At 41.6% G+C, this 25789-nt stretch overlaps 1 protein-coding gene and 1 long non-coding RNA gene across 2 annotated transcripts in view; one reads left to right on the top strand and one right to left on the bottom strand.

The window, feature by feature from the left end:
* Window positions 1–268: 268 nt before the first annotated feature.
* On the bottom strand, window positions 269–11375 carry LOC116689680 (uncharacterized). The gene is made up of 3 exons (XR_004332070.1): window positions 11363–11375; window positions 7987–7991; window positions 269–346 (listed from the first exon to the last, which is right to left on the bottom strand). It is a non-coding gene; the product is annotated as an uncharacterized LOC116689680 (long non-coding RNA).
* Window positions 11376–24680: 13305 nt separating this feature from the next.
* Window positions 24681–25789, top strand: part of LOC116689899 (transmembrane protein 132D) — a 30688-nt gene continuing 29579 nt past the window's right edge. The window contains exon 1 of the mRNA XM_032516572.1: window positions 24681–25349. Within this exon, the coding sequence (XP_032372463.1) occupies window positions 25277–25349 (73 nt within the window). The 5' untranslated portion in view covers window positions 24681–25276. The remainder of the gene's footprint in view (window positions 25350–25789) is intronic.

A 25789-nucleotide genomic window follows, 5' to 3' on the forward strand; every position in this document is an offset into this window, starting at 1 on the left:
GCAACTTTGCATAACTATTTTCCCTTAAAACAACAGCTTCAAAATCATTTGGATGCCACACACTTGTAATAGGGAGAATGGAAGGAGGAAAGGGGCTACCTCGAGCAGCACGATTGGACCGAAAGAGTAGGTAGGCCAACCAACAACCATCCCGCTGAACCGACTCATGTAAAAGAGGCATTAGAGAGCATTAATACATAGGCAGGAAGAAGTACTTTAAACCAGCCTTTATTAATTATTATTGCAGAGGCACAGTACCTATCTTTCATCTTCTGCATTCTCCTTACCCTTGTCTCCTGTTCTTTCCTCAGACTCATCCCCCAGAAACAGTCCCACGGATCCAGCCCTCTGCAATTACAATTAATAAAGGCTGGTTTAAAGTAAATTTTCCTGCCTCTATGTATCAATGCTCAAGGGTAGCCTAAATGGGTTCAATTTAGAGCTTATCATTAAGTTGTATGCTGTAAGATGTCAACCAGATTCAACGAAACATTTTCACCTGGCTATACCCAATGTTTAGAGCTGTAGTATTTATGCAAAGTAGCACATACTTAAGTAGATTATGCACAGTTTTCCCATGTTAACAAATGTTTGTCTTGATGTACATAATCAACTCAGTAATTTTCATGATGAAATCTAAAGGTTCCACTTTTTACCCTATTCACGTGAGAAAAAGAATGAATAGGTGTATGAATAGGCTATATTCAAGATTTTTTTTTTTTAACTTTCCCCTGATGGAATTCTTTGGGGCTTTTTTCGGCTGCAATTTGTTCTACCTTTTTTCAAAAAAAGACTGGACTTTTTCTTTTGGGCTCCACACGGAGTGGTTACATTTGTAAAGGCCGCTCAAACACAATACTACTAGGACTACAAATGGACTACAAGCAGAAACCAGAACACTTCCGGTACCAAAATCTTGTTGCATTGCTTACAGATTCTGCTTTCATATGCATATATCAGTTTCTAGAGATTACACTAGAAATGGATTAGCTGTCTCAGGCCTCTAAGCCTGGCCTCTGCAGGGTAATGTGGTCATTTGTTCCTTGCCAGACATTTTATCTCTTCTCATTGGCATCTAATAAGTCAAACCATTAAAATGATTAATCAAGTTCTCATTGAATACCAAGGGACATACTTCAATTGATAGGGGCAAACAATTAATGGCATCCTGTTTATTTGAAGTGATTATACTGGGTTTGTTCCCATCTGTCTCGTGGGAGGAAGTGGCGTCCCTGGTGCAGATGCTGTTTGTCAGAAGTCAGAACGGTGGAGCAGCGAGCCAGCATGCAACAGAGGAGATTCAAGCAAACTGAAATAGAACAATGGCTCTTCCAAGCCTGTATCCTATTTCTTAGGGAACAATGCCTAGTTTGTGGCACTTTTCCATACACATAAAAGGCAAGCCATGCTTCTATAGCCGCACGCTGTACGCATTTTTGTGATATTTTGGTTCAGTTTGTTTTCAAGTGTGTTAGGGGAAAGACAAGCCTCTGCATACCATCAAATGCGTTACTCACTTTAAAGGATTTGTGATGCGGATATAATCATTTAGTTCCAGACTGTGTTTTAATGCGTATATGTACAATTTATGATTGGTTGCTGCACCTCAGGCCTCTGTCTTGTAGGCCCAGGACTGCTTGAGAAGCAGCTACAGTAAATTAATTTAGTTCTTTCTTATCCCAAAATTGTTAGTTTTATGCCTACAGCTGTTTTTGTTATATGTATGATTAAATAACTCCAGGCTGTCTTTGACAATATTATCCTCAGGCAGGCCCCTAAGATAATACAAGGCCCCACCCATGTCCTCCAAAATGAGTACCAGCTTCTCCCTTCAGGCAGACACTTCAGAGTCCCCCGGTGCAGATTCATTCCCTTTAAGAACTCATTTGTCCCCCTGTCCATCAAAGCCCTGAATGGCAAGCCAGTCTAACCACTGAAATGCTGCTTTTATCTATTACACACACATGCACATTTTTACTTTTCTTCTACCAAGATTTGATGTTGGCAGGTTGCCCTTACTGCACATATTATGATGACCATTATGATGTATTGAACAATGGGGCAGTGTGCAAATTTGTTGCCCAGTGGCAGTCTTTGCATGCAACATGTGCATGTCCATGCATAGTGTTGCAACAGTCTGTGTCTGTGTACAGTCTTTCAACAGCAGAAATTGTTAATTTGTCCAAGAAAAATAAAACAAAAAAATCTATCTCATCTTTATCTTATTTTATTACAAGAGAGACTCAATTCCAGACGTGCAAAAGCCAGCACCCCCCTGGCAAAACTGGGATTTCAGACAACTCCTCCTCCACTTATTGTCCAATGGCATGATTGTTTGTTGTCATTGCGGTATTGTTTTCACTATCACTGTCTGATCTTGGTTTATGGTCACAGATGTTGGCAGAGGGGTGCAATCCCACAGAAAATACATTTTAGGGCTGCGTCTGATGTTCTCTGTGGTGTAGTGCTGCTAAAACAGCAAACAAAGACTCTCGATACAAAAATACCAAGCGGCCATAATGAAATGTGGCCTAAGCCTGTAGCAACCTGTTTTGTTGACCAAGTGAATAGGTTTTTATTATTTAGCAATTAGAATTGTCCACCCAGATTCTGAGACATGGTAGATTTGTATCAAAACACCATGTTTACCACTAAGATAAACAATAGGCTTCAGCTTCTGTACTACTGATAAAGTTTGTTTAGGTTCTGTTGTTTCCACGTTTAAATGCTGGGAGTCCTCCACCCATTTCCTCTTTTTAGATGACTCTCACCTTCACTCCTCTTGTTGCTGTCTGATCGGTGTGAGGAGGCCACCCTGGTCTTTTTCTACTTCTGTTAAGGTTGGGAGATGTGAATGAATCAGTTATGTGTGTGCCCAGGGCAGAGGAAGCACAAAAGCCTGTTGTGGGGGGGTGGGGTGGGGGGGGGGGGGGGGGGGGGGGGGGGGGGGGGGTGAGATGGCCCCAGTATAGCTTCTTACCACCAATCAGCAGTGATAAAAAAGGAGAGGGAGCCAGAGGCGGCAAGGGGAGTAGAGCTCCTCTGTAATTACAACATGGTCTTAAAAAGCAAATACCAAGCCCTAGCAACCTCAGCCAGGAGACAGAGAAAAAAAGAAAGGCGGGGGGGACAGTGGAGAGGAGGGGTAGAAAAAAAATAGGCAAGGAGAGTTAAGAAGCGCCACAGAGAGCGACCCCACAATGACCTCGGCTCTCCAACAATCGTCCCCTGCCAGCTGGAGCCAGGGTTAGGGGCGAGAGCGAGGGGCCGGGCAAGATCCCCTCCGATTTATGACTGACTATAAGGCCCCTGAAAGAAACCCAATCACCCAGGATTCCTGCGCAGCATGACTCTGGCTGGAGAGAATAGATAGCCCAAGAGAGTGTGGGACTGGGGCTTCGGCGGCAGAGCCAACGGCTCATACACAGGCGCTGACACAGAGGGCCACTTAACCAAGGGGAGGGCCAGTGGGCACTGGCTCTATTATCTGCAGCTCTCCGTATTGAGCATGATATCATTACACTGTGCCGACTCTAACCTCAGCTGCATTCAATGACTGCCCAAACTCATCCTCTGAACTCTCTTTGTCCAACATATTTCACAACCTGGATTTACATGGACCCCGGCTAATTGCTCTATCTGTCTAATTAGTAGAAATGTAATGGTTATTACATTTCAACCTGCTATCAATGTAGAGTGGGAAAGAGAGAGGCAGCCTGAGAGTAGGGCATGAAAAGAAAGAGAGAAGGCAGCTGTCTTTTAAAGCGGGGTAAGCCACGCTTGGAGCTACCCCGCTGATCCATTAGCATATCTGAATGATCCTGTTCCTGCACAGCCACCACCACGCTGCAAGGTGGCACATCTGAGGAACGCGCCCTTTGAATGCGCTTGCAAGCTGGGGAAACTCTTATTTTTCAGCCCGTTTGAAAATCCGGAGACAACTTGATGTTTGAGAAGCCAACAGAAATAAAAAAGGGAGAGAAAAGTGAAGAGGGGAAGAAGAAAGTTTGAGGTTTTGAGGAGGACAGAGTTTTACAAGCTTTTTGAAGCTGGATACTTAATAATTCACTTGATGCTACAAGCAGCAGTGAGGCAGTATGGAAACAAACTCATGCACGACAACAGTTTTTATCGCCTATGTGTTTTATAAAAAAGTTTTTCACAACCCCTGGTTCAGGCAACACAACATAGCAATTTGTAGGAAAGTGGTGTCTCAGGTATCCTCAAAATTTTATTCATTTATTAATTAAAATTAATTTTGTTAATGGTGCTTGCAAAATGTAAAGAATCTTGAAAGTCAAAGTAAAAAAAAAAAGTTGTAGCTCAAGTTTTTTGATAGTATCTATAATAACAATGTTATTGCCACTATCATCAATATTACTTCCACTTTATCCACTCATAGACTTTCAACTACATTGGTTCTCTGACACTGCCTGCCTCACGCTGCAAAATAATTTGCCTCATGTAAATAATTATTGACAAAGTGTAAACAGGTTTTGCCGGATGCATCCCTTTGGTGATATATAGCCATTCTGAATTTTTAATTGTATAATATATCTGTACGTTCTGATCCTGATCTTATTTGATAAATGTGTCAGAGCGTAGGCTTTTATTTCTTTCCCTTTTTTATCACCCTTGAAGTTGGTCTCCCCTCGGCCACAAAGCGGGCTTCTATTGACTGGTTCCAGGGAGCGTATTGATGGTTCCATAATTTGGGCACAGGAACACAAAAAGCCTGACCCCCGCTGGGCTCAGCACGACAGCCCAGTCAGCAGGGAGGCTTGCATTTATTAGCCTGGGAGAGGAGCTCCTGCAGAATTAAAGCACATTCACCCAGCCATTGATCTCTGTCATGAAAACAATACTCGCCTCCCTCTCTGGCAGCGAGCTCGGCACTGAGCGCTCTGAGGTAATTCGGCGTCCATAGAAAACCGGATGGCTCACACCCTCAGGCTCCAAGTAAACTATTTGAAAAGTGAGGGGAATAGGATAAAAAACTAAGCCATATTAGATTATCAATCCACCTGTCTAATTGTATTATGCCATGCATTGGAATGAATTGAAAAATCTGTCTGTGGATTGGAAAATGGATCAGCTTTACGCAGTTTACCGAACTTGCCTTTTACGTTTGGCTCTGGCATTGTAGTCATATGAGAGGTGCAGCGCGTGGTTGCATAGCTTCCGTCTCTCCAAAGGATCTTATCTGCTGTCCAGTAGACAAGGGTAATACATGGGAGACAAGTGAGGGAGAATTAGGGCAGTATGTTCACTGTGAGCCCCCACCATCTTAGTTTCTGTTAATCCACTGATAATGGCCTTCATCACCTCCAAAAATACCAGAAAGTCAGTCACAAGGCAAGAGCATGCCTTTCAGTATCTCCTATCTGATACGGTGCACATGTGCGTGAAACATAGACTAAAATGGCTTTACAGTTGACCGGCACAGCCTCCCAAGAAGGATTCATGAGAATTGAGATATCAGTTGATGTTTTGGTCTGCTGGCCTTCCTCTCTGGACACAGAAGAAACAATCTTGAGGAAGCTACGAGGGGGAGGGCTGCACCAAAACTGTGTGTGTGTGTGTGTGTGTGTTTGTGTGTGTGTGTGTGTATTTACACAGCCCTGACTGTTGACCTCAGGAACTCGCAGGGCTTTGATACTGCCTTCAGTGGCTAGTGTCCAAGGAGCAGGGGCTGTCTGGATTGTCCGGTCAACTCCTCACACACAGTGTCAACACAAGACACAAGAAGACAGAGAATGTCACACTTCACACATAGTTGAAAGAAGTGATGCGTCTCATTATGCCACCTAGAGCTGCTTTTGTCAGCTGGGGTTTGATGTGTGCAGGGGAAGGGCTCGGGGAGACGCCATGTCCTGGTATGGGGCCTGCCGCTGCCACCTTTGAAGTCACTTGTGGGACAAGGTCTTTCATATTTGCAGAAAAGAGAGGAAAGCTCAAGGGATGGCCGTGATTGGCACACTGTTTTGTTAGCCCAATAAATGGCTTGAGCTAATCACCATTTGCACCCGCCCTGTTCATCAACCCTCATGCAGCCCCAGGAGTTTTAAAAACAGTGCTTTGCAGGCACTTTTTTTGGCTCCTGAAGCATGAAACTGCCTTTAATCTATTCTTACTCAAAAAGCCATTCAAACATCTTACATAAATTATGCTCTTAGCATTAGAATCAAAGGCAAGCAACATCACTCCTCATGCTGTCAGTGAATGTTTTGATGGACAGATATATTGAAGCTTGCTTTATGGGAGGCATATGCATATTGTAATTCCAAAAGCAACATCGAAACTTGACTACATACCTTGGTTACAGTGAGAAAGAGCTCCTAAACACCATCACAGTTTTCCCTAGTTCATTTCATGTCAGAAGAATAGTGGCAAAAATGTAAAGGGACAACAATTTAAGCAATATCTTCTTCTCTGTATATCAAACTTGTGCACAATGGAAATTGTTCACTTTACTACAAGACTGGGGAACACAATGCATCAATTGCTTGCTCCATTATCATCTAGATGTGATATTTTAACCTCTACTGTAATCTGTTCTTGAAAATGTATATTTCCCTCTGGATACGTTGGTTTGTTAAACCTATCAGGACAAAAGTCTCTAATACAAACATGTACAAACAGATACATAAATTACAAATGCATTAGTCTTGCATTGCCAAACCTATCTCCAGGTCACTGGTTTAACATTTGCACCCCGCAAAAGAAAACGCCACATATTTAATGAAGTTAACTGTTCACACAATACAGTAACATGAGCTATATAAATTTGCTGGATACATACTTAAACGGAATTTACTTACTAGTGTATCATCATGTGCACTTCTTCAATAGCAGTCCCCACCAATCGGTTCCAAAACATCCCAATTGGAGAGTCTAAAGCAATGTATATGAACTATGGCCAACCTGAAATCATTGCAGAGCATTCATGTTACAGTAGTACTATATCTTATCTATTAAACTAATAGTTTAACATTGTGGGAAATATGCTTACTGGTTTCTTCTGAATCCTGCTTTCACTCTCATATCTGTCCATCAAATATGAAGCTACAACCAGGAGACTGTTAGCTTAGCTTAACTTAAAGACAGGGGGAAATAGTTACCCTGGCTCTGTCGGAAGTTATGGCTAAGAAATTGTCCTGCACATTTTCGCATTGCCAGACCTATCTTCCCAGCGCTTTGGAGTAAGGTCTGACTACTCCACACATACATTCTTGGATGGGAGAAAAAAATTGCTCTGGGGTGATTGTATTTCTTTAAACTTAATCACAATCGTCTTAGGAAGCACTTAGCAGCAACGGTGGCTCTGCAAAACAGCATGGGGAAGGAACTTTCCTGCACCCCATAAAAGAAGATGTCACATACAATATTAAATGAAGTTAACTGTTCACACACTACAGTAGCGTATTCTCCATAAGAACCAAGCAGGACTGCCTCCTTGCTAGATCCAAATTTTCTTCAAAAATTATTTTTAGCGTCATTTTCAGTTTGAAAACGGCAACACATAGAGAGCTGAAGGTGAGTGACATCCAGCGTGTAAGCCATCCTCAGGATGTCAGGCAATTATCCTGGAACTGTAATGTACTGTACTGAACTGTTCCAGACTATCATGCAAATAACCCCTGTGAAATCACAAATTGCTGTTTTTGTTGTTGTCTTTTTCCCCTCAACGAGATGTAACATAATAACTATGCTTCACCACTAGGTAACCTTCAGCTAGCATTAGGTACGGTAGACTGTATAAAACTAGGTAGGTACAGGCTAGCTGTTCCCCCCCTGTTAAGCTAACAGGCTGCTGGATCCAGCTTAATCTTTAACAAACAGATGTTTGAGAAGTATTGATCTTCTCATCAAACTCTTGGCAAGAAAGTGAATAAAAGTATTTGCCAAAAACTATTCATTTAATGGAAGTTGTGGGCACATTATTTACAATAATACCCAGTATTGCTATTGCACTTCTGGTTAGACCCAAACTGCATTTTGTTGCCTTGTACCTGTACATGTGTAATGACAATAAAGTTGAATCTAATCTAATCTAATCTAGTAGTAGTAGTAGTAGTATTTAGCACTCTCACATCTGATACACGGTGCTCTTCAAATTATGTTTCACTCTTTATTTGGGCTTTGTGCTGCACTTAATTGGTGAGATTAAAGACCTAATTGTTTTTCCTCTTCCTGCTGTTCAAGTTAGTTCTTTGTACATAATCTTTATAATAATGCTTAACAGGAAGAGCATCCAGATGCAACATTAAAAGGCTTTGTATTCAGAACAAAAAGTATGATCCTTTATTGCAAATGAGAGAAAGATTTAGTGTTGTTGAATAGTACACCTCAAACCACCATGGAAGGTCATGGTCAGGGCCTCTCTTTGTATTAAACACAAGGCTTCTTTCACAAACAAGAGAGCGAGAAAAAATGAAGAGAGAGAGAGAGAGAGAGAGAGAGAGAGAGAGAGAGAGAGAGAGAGAGAGTGTGATGGGGTGGGGGGAGTGTAAATAGACTACTCTTATCTTTGTTCAAATAGTGTGGAAAGGGAAAGTCAGGAAACACACAAAAGGGAGAAAGGAGGGTGGAAACAAAGCAAGGTACAAGATAATGACAAGGTCAAGAGTGCGCTCAATGGCTCAGTTCAGTGGGAGATAAGGCCCAACTTGCTGACAAGGTGTGTGTGGCAGAGGGGAATGGGAGGTCAGGTAAAACTCTAGGGATAGTTCCCTCTTCCACACACACACACAAAGACACACACACACACACACACCATCTCCAACTTTATTTGAGCGCTTGTCTGTGGGAACACCAGCTCTTCAGCACCACCTGCTGGAAATATTTGCCAACACAGCAGATAAGTGCACAATGTGAGTGAGCACATTTGAAACTCAAATGATAAAACAAAGCAGGAACAAACAAAAAAAAGACAAAAGGTCTGATCTTCACCTGCTTGTATCAGTTGTCAGATTAACATGTGAAGGTGTTCTTATGGACGCTCCAGAGATAGATACAAGAGAAAGTTTAATTTTATTCATGGTGGCCTTGCGTGCATCATTCCCTGCTGTCTGGAGTCCAGTGTTGTATAATGACAGCATTGTGGGAAGCTTTCAAACCCATAAAACAATGCCATTGTTAGACAGGCACGCTGCCAATGCATTCATCAACCATTTCCTGGAGCCACTCCAACAATAACCAACAGTTTGACTGGAAGAATTCTTGTCTCGCTTTGATGTTTAAGTTTCTTCTGTTCCTGAGGGGCACATCACTGGCTAAGTGAATTTAAAAAAGGCATAGAGCTCCCATCTGACGTTGAGCATGACATTAAGTATGATTTAAAACGACAACAAATAAAGTGCAAAAATAGGGGTACAGGCTCGCAACTTAGTTTCACTGAGCATAAAGGATCGGATTAGTTGAAGGCTATCTCTGATGTGTCACTCATCTCCAGGAGAGAAGAGAACTGGTACACAACATAAAACGTCTTTTTGGTGGACCAGCAAAGCCAGAGAAGAGAAAGAGGGATGGATAGATATGCTTCAATAGATATCTGATACAACTGATCCAGACACTGACCCTAATCCTGATCTGGAATTCTGATCTCATGCCTGGATAAAGGGATACAAAGCCTTTTGGGGGTTTCAAGCGAAAAGGGGAGGCCTTGGACAGATACTCAGAGGTGGGCAGGGTCAGTGGGACGTCAGGCAGCACTTTGACCACACAGAGCCTTGAAGATGCGAGGGGCCCTCATCTAAGTCTCATCCAACACAGCCAGGCACAGGGTGAGCACTGAGAGAAAGCACCAGGAGATTGGGATTAAAGTGAACTACAGGGAGCAGGCTGGCTGTGCTGTTGTGACTGATAAAGCTGCGAGTCTGCAGCTCTTTGCTCTCCTTCATTTGACTATGGAGTATTCTTGTGGATGCAGAGATTTAGGGGAATAAAACAACTATAAAAAAAATATAATTTCCCATTTAAAATCCTTTCAAATGAACATGGCAGGTGGTGCCAATGAAGGAGTAGCCTACATGAGTTTGTCTGACAGGACTGTAGCAGTGTGTGTGTAGCAAAGGCTGTGGGGAATAACTTAAATGTTTTTCTCTTAAATGCTGTCATGCGGGCTTTATATAACCGGTCGAGGCAGATGGCCGCCCACCCAGAGCCGCCTTGTTCTGCTCAAGGTTTCTACCCTAAGGGACGTTTTTTCTTGCCCCTGTTGCTCATGGGGGAATGTTCTCTGTGAATAACAGAGTTCTATACCATTGGATATTTAAAGATTCTCCCAGCCTTTAGGCAGTATAGGGCACCGCCTATTGTATGTTCAGCCTTGAGGCCCCGTTCGGTGCTGTGTCCATACCAGGCAGTGATGTTCCCCGTTATGATGCTCTCAACAATGCAAAAGTATAAATTCCTCAGTATTTAACATATGTAAAGTGCCCTGCAAAAACTTCTGTTATGATTTGACACTATAAATAAAATGTAACTGAACATAAAGTCACATTAAATTCATAAAGACAGAGCATAATCTAACTAATCTATTTTACTGGCATTAAAAAATGACCACATTTATTTTAGCAGATATTGCCATCTAGTGGTGACACCAACGTTTATGATTATAGCAGGTAATAGAGAACTCCATATCATTTTCTTGAACTTTATATCATGGAAATGCACCCATGTTAACATGAATCATGACAGCTTGCTTCCAGAAGGAGGCAGTCTTATGTCAGAGATTGAGGTTTACCCAAACACAAACACACACACACACACACACACACACACACACACACACACACACACACAAAATCCCTGGCCGAGCCTCTACTCTGTGTGCAAAGGATTAATCGGCCAAAGCAGGGGCCCTGATTGAGGGGGAGCCGAGCGTAGAGAACATGGCTGGCCCTCACTCTATCATTCAGACAACTCTTTTTCTACCCAAACCAAATTGAACTGCCGATGCACTGGCCACATGCAAGCTCTGTGTGGAAATAAATCACATTAAATCAGAGGTAGGTACCTGTCTGTTCCACTGAATGCACCATTCCTCCCTGTGCTCTTCCTGGATGGAAAGCTGCGTCTGCCTGCTTGGCTTATACCTCACACACGGCAGATCGAACAGTGGACTGAACTGCGCATGCAGTCAATTATTAAAAGAGCTTTTTTAGGCTTTTGCTGGGTCAGTGATCATGTTTACATTTATTTTGATGCAGACGTAAGATAAAGGAGTTAGTTTCATTATACAGTGCATTTTTTAATCCGAATTAATTAATCCAAATCATGCATTGGCTCAAACGCTGTTCTAAACATGTGCAGCAAAAACCATCTGCGTGAAGTAGAAGTTTTGTAATCAAACTGTAACCCCCCTCTCTGTACTGAGATTTGTCTAGCTGGCACTGGTGCAGAGTTGTCGACATGTCCTTGCATCAGTGCTGACAAGACAAATTCCCAGACACTCATTGTACTTGATGAATACAGTGATTTGGAGTCAAATTCTCATTAGAAATACAGCCACAACCACGTCACATGCCTTCCGTCATCCTTCAGCTGTCCTTTTATTCCCCCGGTTGTAAAAATGTGTTCCAGTGGCTCTTAGCCCCAGGAAGTTTCACAACATGAGCAATGGTGTGAGGGGAGATAATGTGAGGAAGGCCAGGCTCTAAATCTGCGTTCTGCTCATCTCCTCTCATCCTCTGGTTCACCTACGCGGCCGGCTGACAGATGACACAGTGTGCGGCCCAGGCTGCATCTCTGTTCCTCGGTCATCCATTGCTCCAGGAGTGATAAGTGGCTCTGTCCTGGTGTGGCTCATCCTGCTGCATACACAGTCAATCACAGGGCAGAATCACAGTACAACAGCAGCCTGTGGAAGACAGCAGAGCAATAACAAAATTCGAGGTGACGTCTGTATCACCTGAAGTGACAAACGGATATGCTACTGCAGGTCCAATGAAGGACTAGTGCTTTACTACTAATTCTACCACCATAACTGCTAATGACACAGCTAGTTTCTAATTCTGTTGACGTCATCTTGTTAAGTGAGATGAAAGGGGAACGCTACCTAAACTAAAAAAAAATCAATATGTTATATCCATAGCCAAGGAAAGTTCAATCAATATTTGGGAACATGAACTATCTCTCTTTTAAAGCCAGAAACCAGAGTAAGTAAGTCACAAACTTGGGAGGTCATCAAGTATTGGAGCAGCTCCGTAGACAATGAATGGGAGACTGAAAATGTTTAGTTTTCTTTTTTTATATACCCAAATGAGCTTTATTCAATTGTGGTATTCTCAGTTCTAAAACAGAACATGATCCCATCTCAGAACATCCCCCTGGGGGCTCTCAGTGCCATCTGATAAAATTCATTGTCTATGGAGCAGTTCTTAATATTTTTGGATTTGGGAGTGCTGTTTATGTTAACTAATATTTTTGGACTGTCTTATACCATAGGAATAACATGTATTTTGCAAATGGACATTAAAGTTATGAGCATGTTAAGCAAGTAAGAATACACATTTACACTTTTGGGACAATGGTTGTAGACCACATAGAGTATGCTAACATATAAACATAGATTAAGATATCAGATATGCTTGTTTGTTGACCAACACATTTATTAGGGCCTACTGCATTTCTATTAAGGGTTGGTTCATTCACAATGGAAAAAAGCATGTTTTCTCAGTTATGACCCGTATGCAGCCATTCACATAGTGTTTTGCCCAGGTTTTGAGATTTATTTCACCATCGCATTACAATGGAGGTCAAGCTAACTTCATTTGTGTCAGTCAAATAAAACCAAAAAAAATGTCTGCAGTGACAGAAAATGCCCTATTATTGAATATCCAGAGAACACACTGTGGATTTTTTCAGTTCATTGGAAGTATTTTTTCAGTAGAAAGTAGTTTCAAAATTGTCTTTTTAATGTAATATTCATGTACTGTGGATGTGCCAAAAATCTCATAGACTGATATCTGAAAAACTAGGCAAGATAGCACTAGAGGAATGTCAGGTTTTTTCATTTAATTTAATTTAGTTTGTGTAATGTGGGTGAACGGCAAACTATCAATGTCAAACTTGTGGGTTCATAAATGCACTGTGAAGGTAAATGGATAGGCCATAACACTGCCAGGACTGTGGCTTTGATTCCCTCTGGGATTACCCTTGCTATAGACATGTGCACTCCTGGCACTGTAACATGCTTGAAAAAAAGTGTTTGCAAAGGCGCAATCCCAACACACACACACACACACACACACACACACACACACACACACACACACACACACACACACACACACACTCATTTTACATCCCACTGCAAGCTGCAAGAAAGCAGCGAAGTGCAGCATTAAAGCGCTAGATGGCAGCACAGCTGCACTTCTGATTCCAAATTGACTATTTAGACATTCACCTGATCACTTCTGTGACATAACTTGATTTCATAAAGTGTTGTATTTGTCCATTCACCTGCTGTTAGATTGACATGTTGCCTGCCCTAAAACTCCTCATGTGTGCACCATCCTCCCTGGTTAAAAAAATACATTAAAAAAAATGTAATAACATGGCTGGCTAACTGCTCAGCCTACAAGTCATGCTGTTGTGAGCTTGCACGAAAGGAAATATACATAAATTAAAGTCGAGCTCTGACATCAACTCATTGGCCTTTTCCTAGAGCCCTGTGGAGATTTTAAAAAGGACACGGTCTGACTTTTGGAAGAGAATATTGCTGTTAATCCTTTGGACCTGATCACAGTTTGTCAGGTAATTCCTGGAATTTGGCACTCTATCAGTGAAAGAGAAATTTGACTTAAGATGTGGAGCCCCTCAGGTATTGCAGAAAGTCTTTAGAATGCTGGGAAGGCTTGGAAGTTTGATGTTTACAGTCTGCACTACTTACAGCTTTACAATTTAGGCGGCTGTTTTTGTTCATGTGCAGAAATTGAAAAACTAAATGCTGTTTTTTTGTTTTTGTTTTCAGCATTAATTAAAAAGTAGCTCCCAGTAAATGACAACAGATGACAAATTACATCCATATCGTGCATATTCTTAATACATAATTAGACTTCAGGAATTCTATGCATCAAGGACTGAAAGAACCCAATGGACATGTTTGATTACAGACCATGGGTTGTCCATATTGTGTTTGTGAATGCATCATGTGCTGTATATACTTATCTGAGATTCCTGCCCGTCATGATTCTTTCCATCAAGGCTGACTGTGTTCCCCAGAGCGTGAGGGAGAAGCTTATCATCTGTCTTCTCATTTCATGCCATGTAGCAGGCAGCTTTCAGAAATGGAACAAACTCAGGATGTAGCCATCGTTGACACACCTTCCATTGCTACATAGGAGACATATGGGGGAAGCAACAGACACAAATTTAATCATCAAATTCAAAAGGAGTTTCAGGTGTGATATTCTCCCAAAAATGTAACCTTTCCGCTGCAGCGTTTTCAGGATAAGGTGAGCTGGCTACAACCTTAAAATGTGCTGTAAGCTGAGATAACCTATCCAATATCAGCAACTAATGAGGCAGAAAGAGGAGCTGGAGCAGACAGACACTATCATTTCAGCTCCATACGTTTTCTTGTGCAAGATAAGCTTTGTCAGAGGTCAGATACTGTGTGATATTTGACCAATTTTCAGCACTACTTTTGGCAACGGCTGTCAATTTGAAGGCAGCTTGGATTGCCAGCCGTGGTGAATGAGCAGCTGCAGTGCTTTTGGCTCACAGGGGAAATCTGTTTTGGGTTGCCTGGAGTTGAACTGCCAAACACTTTTACTCCTGGTGAGAAGATTGCTCTCATGTTTTATTAAACATTTCCAGCGGCACCTCTCATCCTTGACAATCTGATTCTACCAAGGTCCACCTCATGACCTTAATGTTCAACCAATGGGGTGTTGCAATTCACTTGCTCTGACCCTTCCATCAACCTCATCAGACTCATGGGTCCTTTGGGTAGCATTTATAAGCCACTCTCAAAGTGGATTGATATCTTTGCCGCCTGCCCGCATCATACTTAACTGTCCTTGCACTTAAACAACTTGTCACCTTTGCCCTTTTAGTTCACTTGTCCGATTACAGACAAGGCTAGACTTCACTTTATCATTTATTCTTGGTTCTCTTTCACTGTTAAGGTGCACAGCAAACATCCTTCTCATACTGAGTATGTAGATGTCCTTTGGGCGAACATATTACATTTGGTTCAAGGCCTTTCAGCTTGCCAACAACTGAAATAAGAGTCTGTCTAGTCTCCTTGTCTGGCCTCTAGAGCTGTCACCCAAACTGTATTGTAGTAGAGATTTAATCCACTATAGCTGTCATGGAGCAAATGACGCTGGCATTAAACTATAAAACACAGTCCTCTACTGTATTTTCCACTTTACCATGTCTCTGCACAGTTTCAACAACAGAGAAAATAAGAAGGTTATTTGTAGAGATATTCGTTTGCCCAACAAGAAAAACTTGTTCACAGGCATCGTTATTACAAGACCACAGTAAGACTATACACCCGTGCTTGCAGCTAATAATAGAAGCTGTACTTTTGGCACACCAGACTTAAATGCTAATGCAAGCATGCTGCATCACAGTCTCACAGCATTTCTTGAAATAGCATCCTCACAATGACAATGCTAACATAATGTTGTACGCAGGTACAACCGAGCTAACAATTTTTGATTGCCAGAATGTTCTGGAAACGTTCATTGAAGTTTAGGTTTGGTTAGGTTTTGGTTGTGTTTAGGTTGCAAAAGAAAGTTGGTTTAACGTTCTGGGAACATTAGTTTTTGGTTACATCAAACGTTATATTCCGAAGAATATATATACAAGAATCAGAATCAGTTTTATTTGCAAAATAGACACATAATAGTGCAAATGTAGTGTGCAAGATGCATATTGGAATGATAAAGTACCATCTTTTAAAACATACAGTAAGTCACACTGGACTGTAGTCACATAAAATTAGAAATGTATTTCACAAAATCTAAGACCATAAGACAAAGAACCGACATTTAGCACGCAGAACAACAGGCTGAATACGGTAGGTGCCCGTTATGTCAACGGTAACACATTAACAGTTATTCAACTATGCGATAGCACACAGAACCAGGGCGTGGAGAAGTAACTATACCGTTGACAAACATCTCCCGGCAGCACGTTGTTCAAGCACCCATCTGTGGACCCGTTCCTCCAGCTCTAGTTCCTTCAGCCATCTTGCTTTCAGCTCACGATTAGCTTCCTTTGTTTTCTTTGTTTACCATGTTCACCATCTTGGTTTAGCGTGTTAGCATGGTAATTAGCACAACACACAAATTCTAGCTGAGTTGTGTGGGAATGTAATTAGTTTTGCAGGTATTTGGTCACAAACCAAAGTTTACATGGAAATGTTAAAATGTGGAGCTCACCAAAGTTATTACAATTAATCCTGAGGGAGTTATCAATGTGTGTTCAAAGTGTGGACCAACCAACTGACATTTCCATCCATACAGCAATGCTGCCAGCATGACTAAAAAGGTAGAAATAAATAATAGATGAATGAGATAGATAAGGGGATTATAATGAATCCTCCATGAGATACATAGGCCTATGCTTAATTGTGGCCTGAAAACTGGATCGCTGATTTAATTACCCCTACAACTTCATTACCATAACTAAACTGGAAATTAATGAGAGGATTGTTAAAACATGAGGATTCTGTGTGTAGCCGATGATCTTGGTGGGGGAGAAACTAGCTGTTTGATAATTGCCTTAAATGTAATATTTTCTTCTTCTGGCGTTAAAAGGAAACAAATCTTTAGATGTCGAGAGCTTATTATTGCTTTATGTCACTGTTGTTAACATATTTCTTGGATCATTGTCAAGATGGCAGCCTCCAGTAAGAATTGTTTGTCTCTCAGAGACATCAAAGCTTCCTCATGAGGCAAAAAAGAAAATATGAGAAAGGAGAAACGTTTGTATCTAAGAGTAAGAAGCAGCTTTTACGCAGCAACCAAACATCTGCTTTTCACCCAGCCAGATCCCATCTGGTTTTTACTTTTTGAAACAGCTGTGAAACAACACAGGGAGGTGACATCAGATGTGTTGTCTTTTTAATTTTTTTCTCGGCTCAATGATCTTTTAGATGCTACGATTTCACATAACCATCAATTCAGGGGGGACAAACAGAATTAAATCATCCTCAGAAAGCTTGATGACTTCTCTAGTAAGAATATGTATCCTTGTTCTTTGTATTGGATACATAATTTATTAACTTAACGGTATTTATGTGAGATTTCGGGGGTGGCTTGCTTGAGAAGTTGTGTAAAAACAAGGCAAGACCGGCAAATTTCACAAATCTTACTCACACATGTCATTTTCCTTTACCCCAGAAGTGACTCAGTTTCACTCAAAATGCACAGCAATCCACAGCTGCTTCATGCATTTTGGTTATTTGTCCAGACATGTAAACTTCATTTCAGTCGTCAATCGGGCGTGATAGCCAATTTTGCTGTAAAGTGGCTGCTTGTGTGTGTACACTAGAGAATGTATTGGCTGTGCAGAGGGCTGCAGCATGCTGTCCTGCCTGTCTTGCTGTGTCTGATTTCTCTGTTGTGGTGGTGGAATTACTCTGGGGATTAGCAGGATACTGGCAGCACCCATCGATGGGACAGAGATGACAGCTCTCATCATGCAGTCTCCCGCTTCAACCCCTTCACTATTCCCCGGACGTAAAGCGGCACAAACAGCAGTTTACATGAGTACGACAGCAGGGAAAGAAGTCACACATCGCACAGTGGAGATTAGGCTGAACAAACTCTTCTTCGGCTGCCTGAGGGTATTCAACCCAAACATGGAGAGCTGTCTCTCATGGCCCAGTTTGGGCTGGATTAGGAAGCTGCAGAGAGCATTTCTCTGCTCAAGAGTTTTGGGGAAAGAAACTATTGGTCTGCTATTCCAGTAAAATAGTGAACCAATTTTCCAAGTACATTTTGCAGTTGTAAGCATCCCTCTTCCCATCTCTGTTTGTGTGGCTATTACAACATGAAAAGATACCAATACACATTGTGTGCTTTAAAGACTGTACAGGATCTATTTGAATAATGAAATTTCGCCGTGTCTCTTTTTTGGCTTTTTTGGATGTCCGTTACCTTACGCTTTCTTTGTGTTGGAATTTTAAATTCTGTTTGATTAGTGAGGACTATGGTCAACTGCTTCTCAGATCTCTCCAGGGTAAATCCAGACAACTAGCTATATTATCTGTCTAGCTCGCTGTCAGTTGCACGACTAAAACAACTTTTGAATGCACACACGTTCCACCAAAACAAGGCTATTTTGCACATGAGTTCCACAGAGTTGAAAGGCAGACAGATCATTCGAAATCAAAACATTGACTGTAACAGGAACAGTAACAATAAACAAGGCGGAAATTTTGGATGCAATACTGTTCCAGAACCGACTAACGGGAGAGCACTCCCATATCATATGTAGATACTGCATGTACCTTGTGCTTTTATTGGGCAGAGAGTGCATAACGGGCTGTTAATTATTTTCGTGTGGTGCATTTTCACAGGGGTGAGATATGTCCTATGAATGAAATTGTAGTGAATCTGCTGATGGTTGCGTGCCCAGATCCTCTCAATAAGAAGGGCAGAGCGGCCAGATATCACTAAGAACTGATAAAGCCTAGATACCATCCCACAGTTTTTAGGGTGCACAGTAAATAACTTGGATGGATGAGCAAAGGCCTCTGCCAAGGGACGCTGTACGACTTGAGTGCTGATCTTAATTGAAGGTAAATGGAAAAAGAGGAACGTGTCAGATTGAATGTGTTCTGCAGGTCAGAAAGAGGCAATAAGCCAACCTCGCTAAAAATGTCTTTTAAACAATGAGGTCCTCTCTGCTCCCATTGTGGGGCTGTTACAGGCCTTCCCTTAAATCAGGAGTGCTGTATTATTAAATATACGGGAAAACATGCGCCAGTTACAAGCTATGTGGCAGAATGTTTCAGCTAGTCTCCAAGTCTTGATAAGATGTGAGACAATGAGGCCAAAGCGTAACTGGCACTGTTTATTAGAGATATTGGCAAAAAGAACATCATGGAGTGACCAAGGCTCTGTCAGAACCCTTTCTAAGGTATTCCAGCAAACAGACATATCTGGGCTAAACCAAGTGAGAAGGGGCCTCAACACAAAGGACCAGAAGTAATGTTTGAAGTTGGGAACAGAAAGGCCACCATCCTCTCTCCTCCTCTGTAAAGTAGACATCTTAAGTCCCGACCGCTTGCCTTTCCAGATAAAGTTGGATACCGCTGACTCTAATTTACACCAGTAGCCAGCAAGAGGGGAGAGAGGCAGCACAGAGCTCACAAAATTAACCCTGGGTAAAACATTCATTTTAACCACTGAGATACGGGCTTGAACAGAGATGGGGAAAACCATCCACTTTTCCATATCTTTCAAGATATTGTTCAGAGCAGCAGAATAGTTATGCTTAATAATCTGGTTTAAGCAGGGGAAGACCTCAATGCCTAATATCTTAACTGCTTAACAATAGGGATGATAGAAGGGATGATTGAACTGCAGGCAGAGTCACTTAAATGAACTAGTGCAGACTTTTACCAGTTCATTTTAAAGCCTGATAAGTTTCCATACTCCTTGCATAATGATAGAAGCTGAGGAAGAGACTGAGAGGGGTTTTCATCGTCATAATGATGCTGTATCGTAGTCTATATCCTTGACGTTACACTTCCGAAATTTCCGCCGGATGCATGTATTTTTGCTGGTGTCAGTTTCCTTCCGCTTTCTTTGTGTTAAACTCTGGAGGATTTATGTGGACTATGGTTAACTGCTCCTCAGGTCTATGCAGGGTAAATCGAGACAGCTAGCTAGACTGTCTGGCCAATCTGGGTTTTCTCTTGCATGACTATTTTGCAGCAACAACGTGCAGAGTTTAGCGCCACCCTTAACGATTGTGATTGGTTTAAACAAATGGCATTAAATAAGAGCATGTTTTTCTCCCGTCTCGGTGGACGGTCTGGCAAAGTGAGACTAGGCAATGCGAGACTACAGCCCCCACTACAGGTCTCCCACAAACAGTACGCCTTCCACTGTTCCTTCTGCAGGCCACAAATTTCATGTCACTTTAGTAATGTCTACTACCTATTTTGCTGTTTATTCTGGACAATTGCCTGCAGAGTATTACTGCATTCATTAGTGTTAAAAATCAACATGATGCCAGGGTTCTTATGAACTATTTAAACACCTTCAGCAGATTTGAATATTTAGCCATAATTTCAGAGGTGTTGATTTATCTGGCAAGACATGTCAACACTTGTTAACTTAAAATAACTCTCAATTCAAAAAAGGTCACAATTTATCAACACAGTGAAACTCGCGGTGAACACAACTTTTAGGAAAAGATTCATGATTAATTATCAAGATCAGACCCAAGCCCCACCACATAGAAAACACTTACACTGTGTTGATTTTTAACACTCTCAGAGTTCATTAACAAGTTAGTTTTCCATGGTAGAAATTTCTTTTAGGGCTGCTAAAGTCTTTTAATTACGGAGAAATATTAAAAAGTTTTTATAATGTAACACATGGCGTTATCTGTAAAAACCATTAATAACAACCAGGTAACCAGTCAATGCAGGATGAGCGCCGCTCCTCCCGGCTTAATCTTAACTAAGGCACTGGACGCATCAATGATTCCAGACTGAGAAGAAATATCCGCACACTTAGATCAATGCAATGTTTCACTTAGCCAGGATATGAGCGGTTAAGTCTCAAAAGTGCTTTGTCTTTTTAGCTTGCTTTTTTTTAGTCCTGAGAAAAAAATCTCTCCTATAGACAGTTTTATCATGTACCTTATGCAGCAGTGCTGCTGAGCCTTTGTTCAGTACATTTATTTGCTAATTATTAAAGGAATAATTTGCCACTTGGGGAAATGCATAGATTAAACAAATAGGCAGCTCTTGTTACCTTTACCGAATTAGGCTAGCTATGTCAAGTCTTTATGTTAAGCTACGCAAGGCTAGCTGGGCAGCAGAAGCTCAGCATGGGGCAGAACTAGTTCAGTACGTAGGGACTTGGCTTGGGAACCGGAGAGTTAACGGTTCAAGTCCCCATACGGCCCAAGTACGGAGTGCGGACTGGTAGCTACAGCAACAGGTGCCAGTTCACCTTGAGCAATGCACCAAACCCCCAACTGCACGGGGCAAATTCATTGGCAGCCCGCTCACTCTGGCATCTCTCTATTAATGCATGTGTAAGGGCCTGATTGTGCATGTGCGTGTATTTTGGGCCTGTGTGTAATGTGTAACTCCAAAAGAGTAAAAATGTTTAATTTCCCCTTTGGGAATCAACAAAGTACGTCTTCTTCTTCTAACCAGCTGCTGGTTTATTTTAATATTAATTAATAATTATTTAATGGAGAAGGCGAATAAGCGCATTCCTTTGACAACAGCCTATAACAGCACACCTTATGGCTTTTTAGACAGTAAGACATTCATAAGTATTTATCAAATCATTACTAACATTTACAACTGCATTATTATCATGTATAATCAAAAAGCAAACATATTAATACTAAAAATAATTTAAGCTCAGCAGAGCTCATTGAAGACAGGCTGAAGGGCTTGAGATAGACACATAGGAGTATGCAGATCGGTCCACACACACACACACACACACACACACACACACACACACACACACACACACACACACACACACACACACATATAAATCGTACATACTCGACCTTCAATGGTTAGTAACAATGTTGTTGAAAAGATATGTAAATTTTACTGCACTCACTTTCTGAGTTTGCGATGAAAATGAGAATGGGAACATTAGAGCACCCTGTGTGGCTAAATGCACCACAGCTGAAGAAGCTAGCACTATCTGTCAGACAGAAGGATGATGTACATTGAAAACGCATTCCCTTACTCGTAGCACCCGCATCTATCACCAGTTTATGGCCACTCTCCCCACTCCAGCACATCTCTGCTGAGACATCCATCTATGTCAACATCCAAACTTGTATATCCGGAGGTCTGTGTTGTTTCTCTGTCCTTTTAGTGTTCATAACATATTCTTGACAGGTTTCACCATATGTTGCCTCTGCATCTGTGAGCTACTGTGGACATTTCACAAGGAGAGTCACTGGAGGAAGGTCACAAAATTCAGATTTTTTTAATTTGTTGCAGAGATAAATGTCATGTTAAATGATGGGTGAATGTGTGACGCTTCTGACAAGTGATTCCCCAAATGCACTACTTCAGGTGACTAAAAGGGAAGTTTCCTTACAAGTACATGCCTAACCTATTTATATAAAGCTTGGCTTGGGAGATTACTCTAGCATACAGCTGATAATTCATTCAATTGTCAAAACAGTTTCATTTACATAGCAAAGAAAATTGTGATTTTATTGACTTTGCAGCTATTAAGGCCTGCTGAATTTCACGAAATATTTGTTTTTGAAAGAATGAAATAAGTTTCTTTTGAACAACATACAAAAGAACAGACAAAAGAACGTAATATACTGAAATACACAAAAGTATTTCATTATAAAAAAGAAAAAGCAAGAATAAGCCTAATAAATAAATAAATAAATAAGCAAAATATGCACGTGCGATATATGTATCCATGTCCTCTTCATACAGTCTCCAGTTCTGCATTTGTGAGTATGAATGTGCATGCAACACTACTGACAGAGTATCTGTACCACTACAACTGCTTCAGCATCACTTTTGGGGGGTAAATCTTCTCAGCCTTACTCAAAACACACTGTAGTTGTCGTTTCTCTGTGCCTGAGGAGCAGGTACATGGGAAAGGATCTAAATTATCCTTGGGCAGTAGTATACAGCTTACTGGAGCAACCCAAACACACAGATGCTGCTGCAGCTTATCACAATGCTGCAGTGCTAGGGAGGAGCTCAAATAAACTTACAGCAGTAGCTTGTGGCAACTTCCTCCTGTCTTCAGATACTGTGAGGTTTGATTACACACTCTGTGTTGATATGTCGCCTAATCCTCTTTATAAGTCAATGAAGCCCCATTACATTTACCACTACAAGTCTGCAAACAAGTAACTTTTTTGGTGTGAAAATGGGCACCAAGTTCAACTATTAACATATTAGCACTCGTGGTCTGTTTCTAAAGGATGGCTGTGTTCCATCCTACTGAAATCTGCTCCCTGTTCTCGAAAGATACATAAACTAAAAAAAGCGTGTGGCATCTCTTTTACGCAACACCTGCACATAAAAATATAATGAGCGTACATGCATGAACATACATTCTATCTATCAGGTTATCTTTTAAGAAAAAAATGAAAATGAGAAGAAAACTAAAAAAATAATTTTCTGATGCAACTGGGCTGCAAGCAAGTAAACCAGTCACTTACTCACTCATTCACCTTTGCTTTACTGACATAGCAACTCCATCAGAGGGCACTAAAAATCCACCTGTACTCTCAACTATTCAGAGACCATTAGCATCCAAATATCACTGGAATTACAGCTAGTGAATTTTTTCATGGCAATATGTGAAAAACTCCAACAGTGTCCATGGTTGGTTATATTTGAAATCTAAGAAGAAAACCCCTCTTTACCAATCTCTAAACTTTGAATGAACCATGATAATGAGGTAAGTGTGACGCAATGTTTGTCCTTATTATGCCTGCAAGGCCAGTGACATGGGACATGGGTGACCTATGACTTGACCAACTGTAGTTTTGAAAAGCTCTTCTCTGCTCGAGCCACAGTGACTGGCAGAGTAAGTGCAATCCAAAAGTTAGGGTAGATCTCCGATAGATCCTTATCATGCATAGCCTACATGTGATAAGCTCAAGGAGGGTCATGGTCCCACGCCCCCCCCCCCCGCTCCTTGTCCGGACCGTTTCGTTTGGGACACCCAGAAACAGAGGCTCAGATTTATGAGCTTTCCTCCGTGGGTGCTCACGGGCGCACGTCCCCTAAAAAAAGTAGTCAAAAATGTTTGCACGAAGACACACGCTTTTTAACTCAATGATTAATCAGTAAAGTAGGCTATCTTACAACTCAGGACTGCGTCAAACACAGATAGGATTGGAGATGAAAAGTAACCGCAATAAGCTTGCTCCGCTAATGCTGAGCACCCACGGTATCGGCGCCTATGCAGCAACACGTTCGACCCAGAGGTGAACACCCCCCCGCATCCCTTCTCACACAGCTTCTTTGTGCACGGCATCTTCTTAGATTCTTTAATTCCCCACACAATGAAATGATAGATAGGCTAATACAGTAGAAAACCGCTTCGAGCATCTTTTAAGTGCTCGTGGCAACCCCCGTGTGTCATGAAAAAAATGCCTAAAAACGCTACTGGTTGTAGTGTGTCTTTTTCAGTAGGCAATGGTCTTCATAATGAGAGAACAATCATAAGGTAAAACAAAAAAAGATAATACTTTCAGAAAAGTATTATTTCTATATATAACGCAAAGGTATTTCACCGCTTAAAAGACAATATTTTTAGTTTAATCCTACTTGCAGGGACATCTTACAACTTCACACTATAAAGACTGAGAGGTGGGTAAAGTAACGTCCACTACATGCTTCCACATTCTGCTTGTGTAACATGTATCCAGCATTATGGCTATAGACTGTATGTTTTCCCTCTGGGTCAGCACACAGTGAAGTCAACCGATTCGGAGTTTAACAATCAGTAGACAGAGTAAAATTTCACGTTTGATAATTTGACATGACAGACAAAGCAACGCAGGGTTAATCCTACCAGCTGGTCACTGGACGTGGCTTCCTGAGCGGATGAACAGTGACAGATGATGAGTTTAGTGCCCTGAGGATTGCGCACAAGACAGTCAGTGATCTGCTAACAGCCGTTTAACTCCGCAGAGTACCAGCCGCGGCGGCAGCCTGCAAGACCTACTCAATCTGGACGACTTGTTGAGACACTACGCTTAGAGAGGTAATAATTGATCGAAACGAACATTCTCCGTAACACAGTCTGAGCTCAAGACTCCCACATCTTCTGACCGGGCACAAAGTCTCAGGAGATACATCTCCAGGATCGTTTCACACAACTTTTACGCGCAACCGGGGAACCTGCCGATGATCAGATCTCGATGCGCTGTCACCTGCAGCACGGACTACACTGCAATCTATACTCACACAGGTGTGATTATGTTGATTGTGCGAACAGCAGGAATGGATGAAACGACCCGCTTCATGCTTTGCTGAAACGAGACCAAACCACGGACACTGGGAACTTGTCTTGAACAGCTTGCCGCGCAGTGTGCCAAAATGAGCTTTTACTACCAGAGCTGGAGGATCTTACAGATATTCTTTGCAACAATAATCACTGTTCTCACACAAGGTAAGTGACCTGGAAGTAATTGTTTTCGTGTTGTGGTGTTTTGCAATGTGAACTGCTCACCAGAGATGAAAACAAGAACAGCTTCTGCCAAAGTCACTGTTACTGCTACAGCCTTCTCTGGAGGTCTAAATAATATATAAATGTCCTCTTTTGTGCGGCAAACTTACATATTTTACTCCACAGTGATACAGAGTTCCAGTGAGCCAAACAGAAGCAATTATGTATCATGGTGAATGGGTATGACAGCAGTGATTGGGATATATTGTGGGATATATTAAAACATTTAGAATGAAATTAGTGAGGAGCAAAACACTTGATGGGTTTATATTACAACTTGAGCCATTCCTTAATGCTCAGCAATTTCCTTCTGTTGAGGAGTATTGCTTTCCCTTATGGATGTCTGTAAGAAAACCGTGTTACCCAAATTTCACAGGGCAAAC

The sequence above is a fragment of the Etheostoma spectabile genome, chromosome 5 (genome assembly GCF_008692095.1).
Source record: "Etheostoma spectabile isolate EspeVRDwgs_2016 chromosome 5, UIUC_Espe_1.0, whole genome shotgun sequence".
NCBI lineage: Eukaryota > Metazoa > Chordata > Actinopteri > Perciformes > Percidae > Etheostoma > Etheostoma spectabile.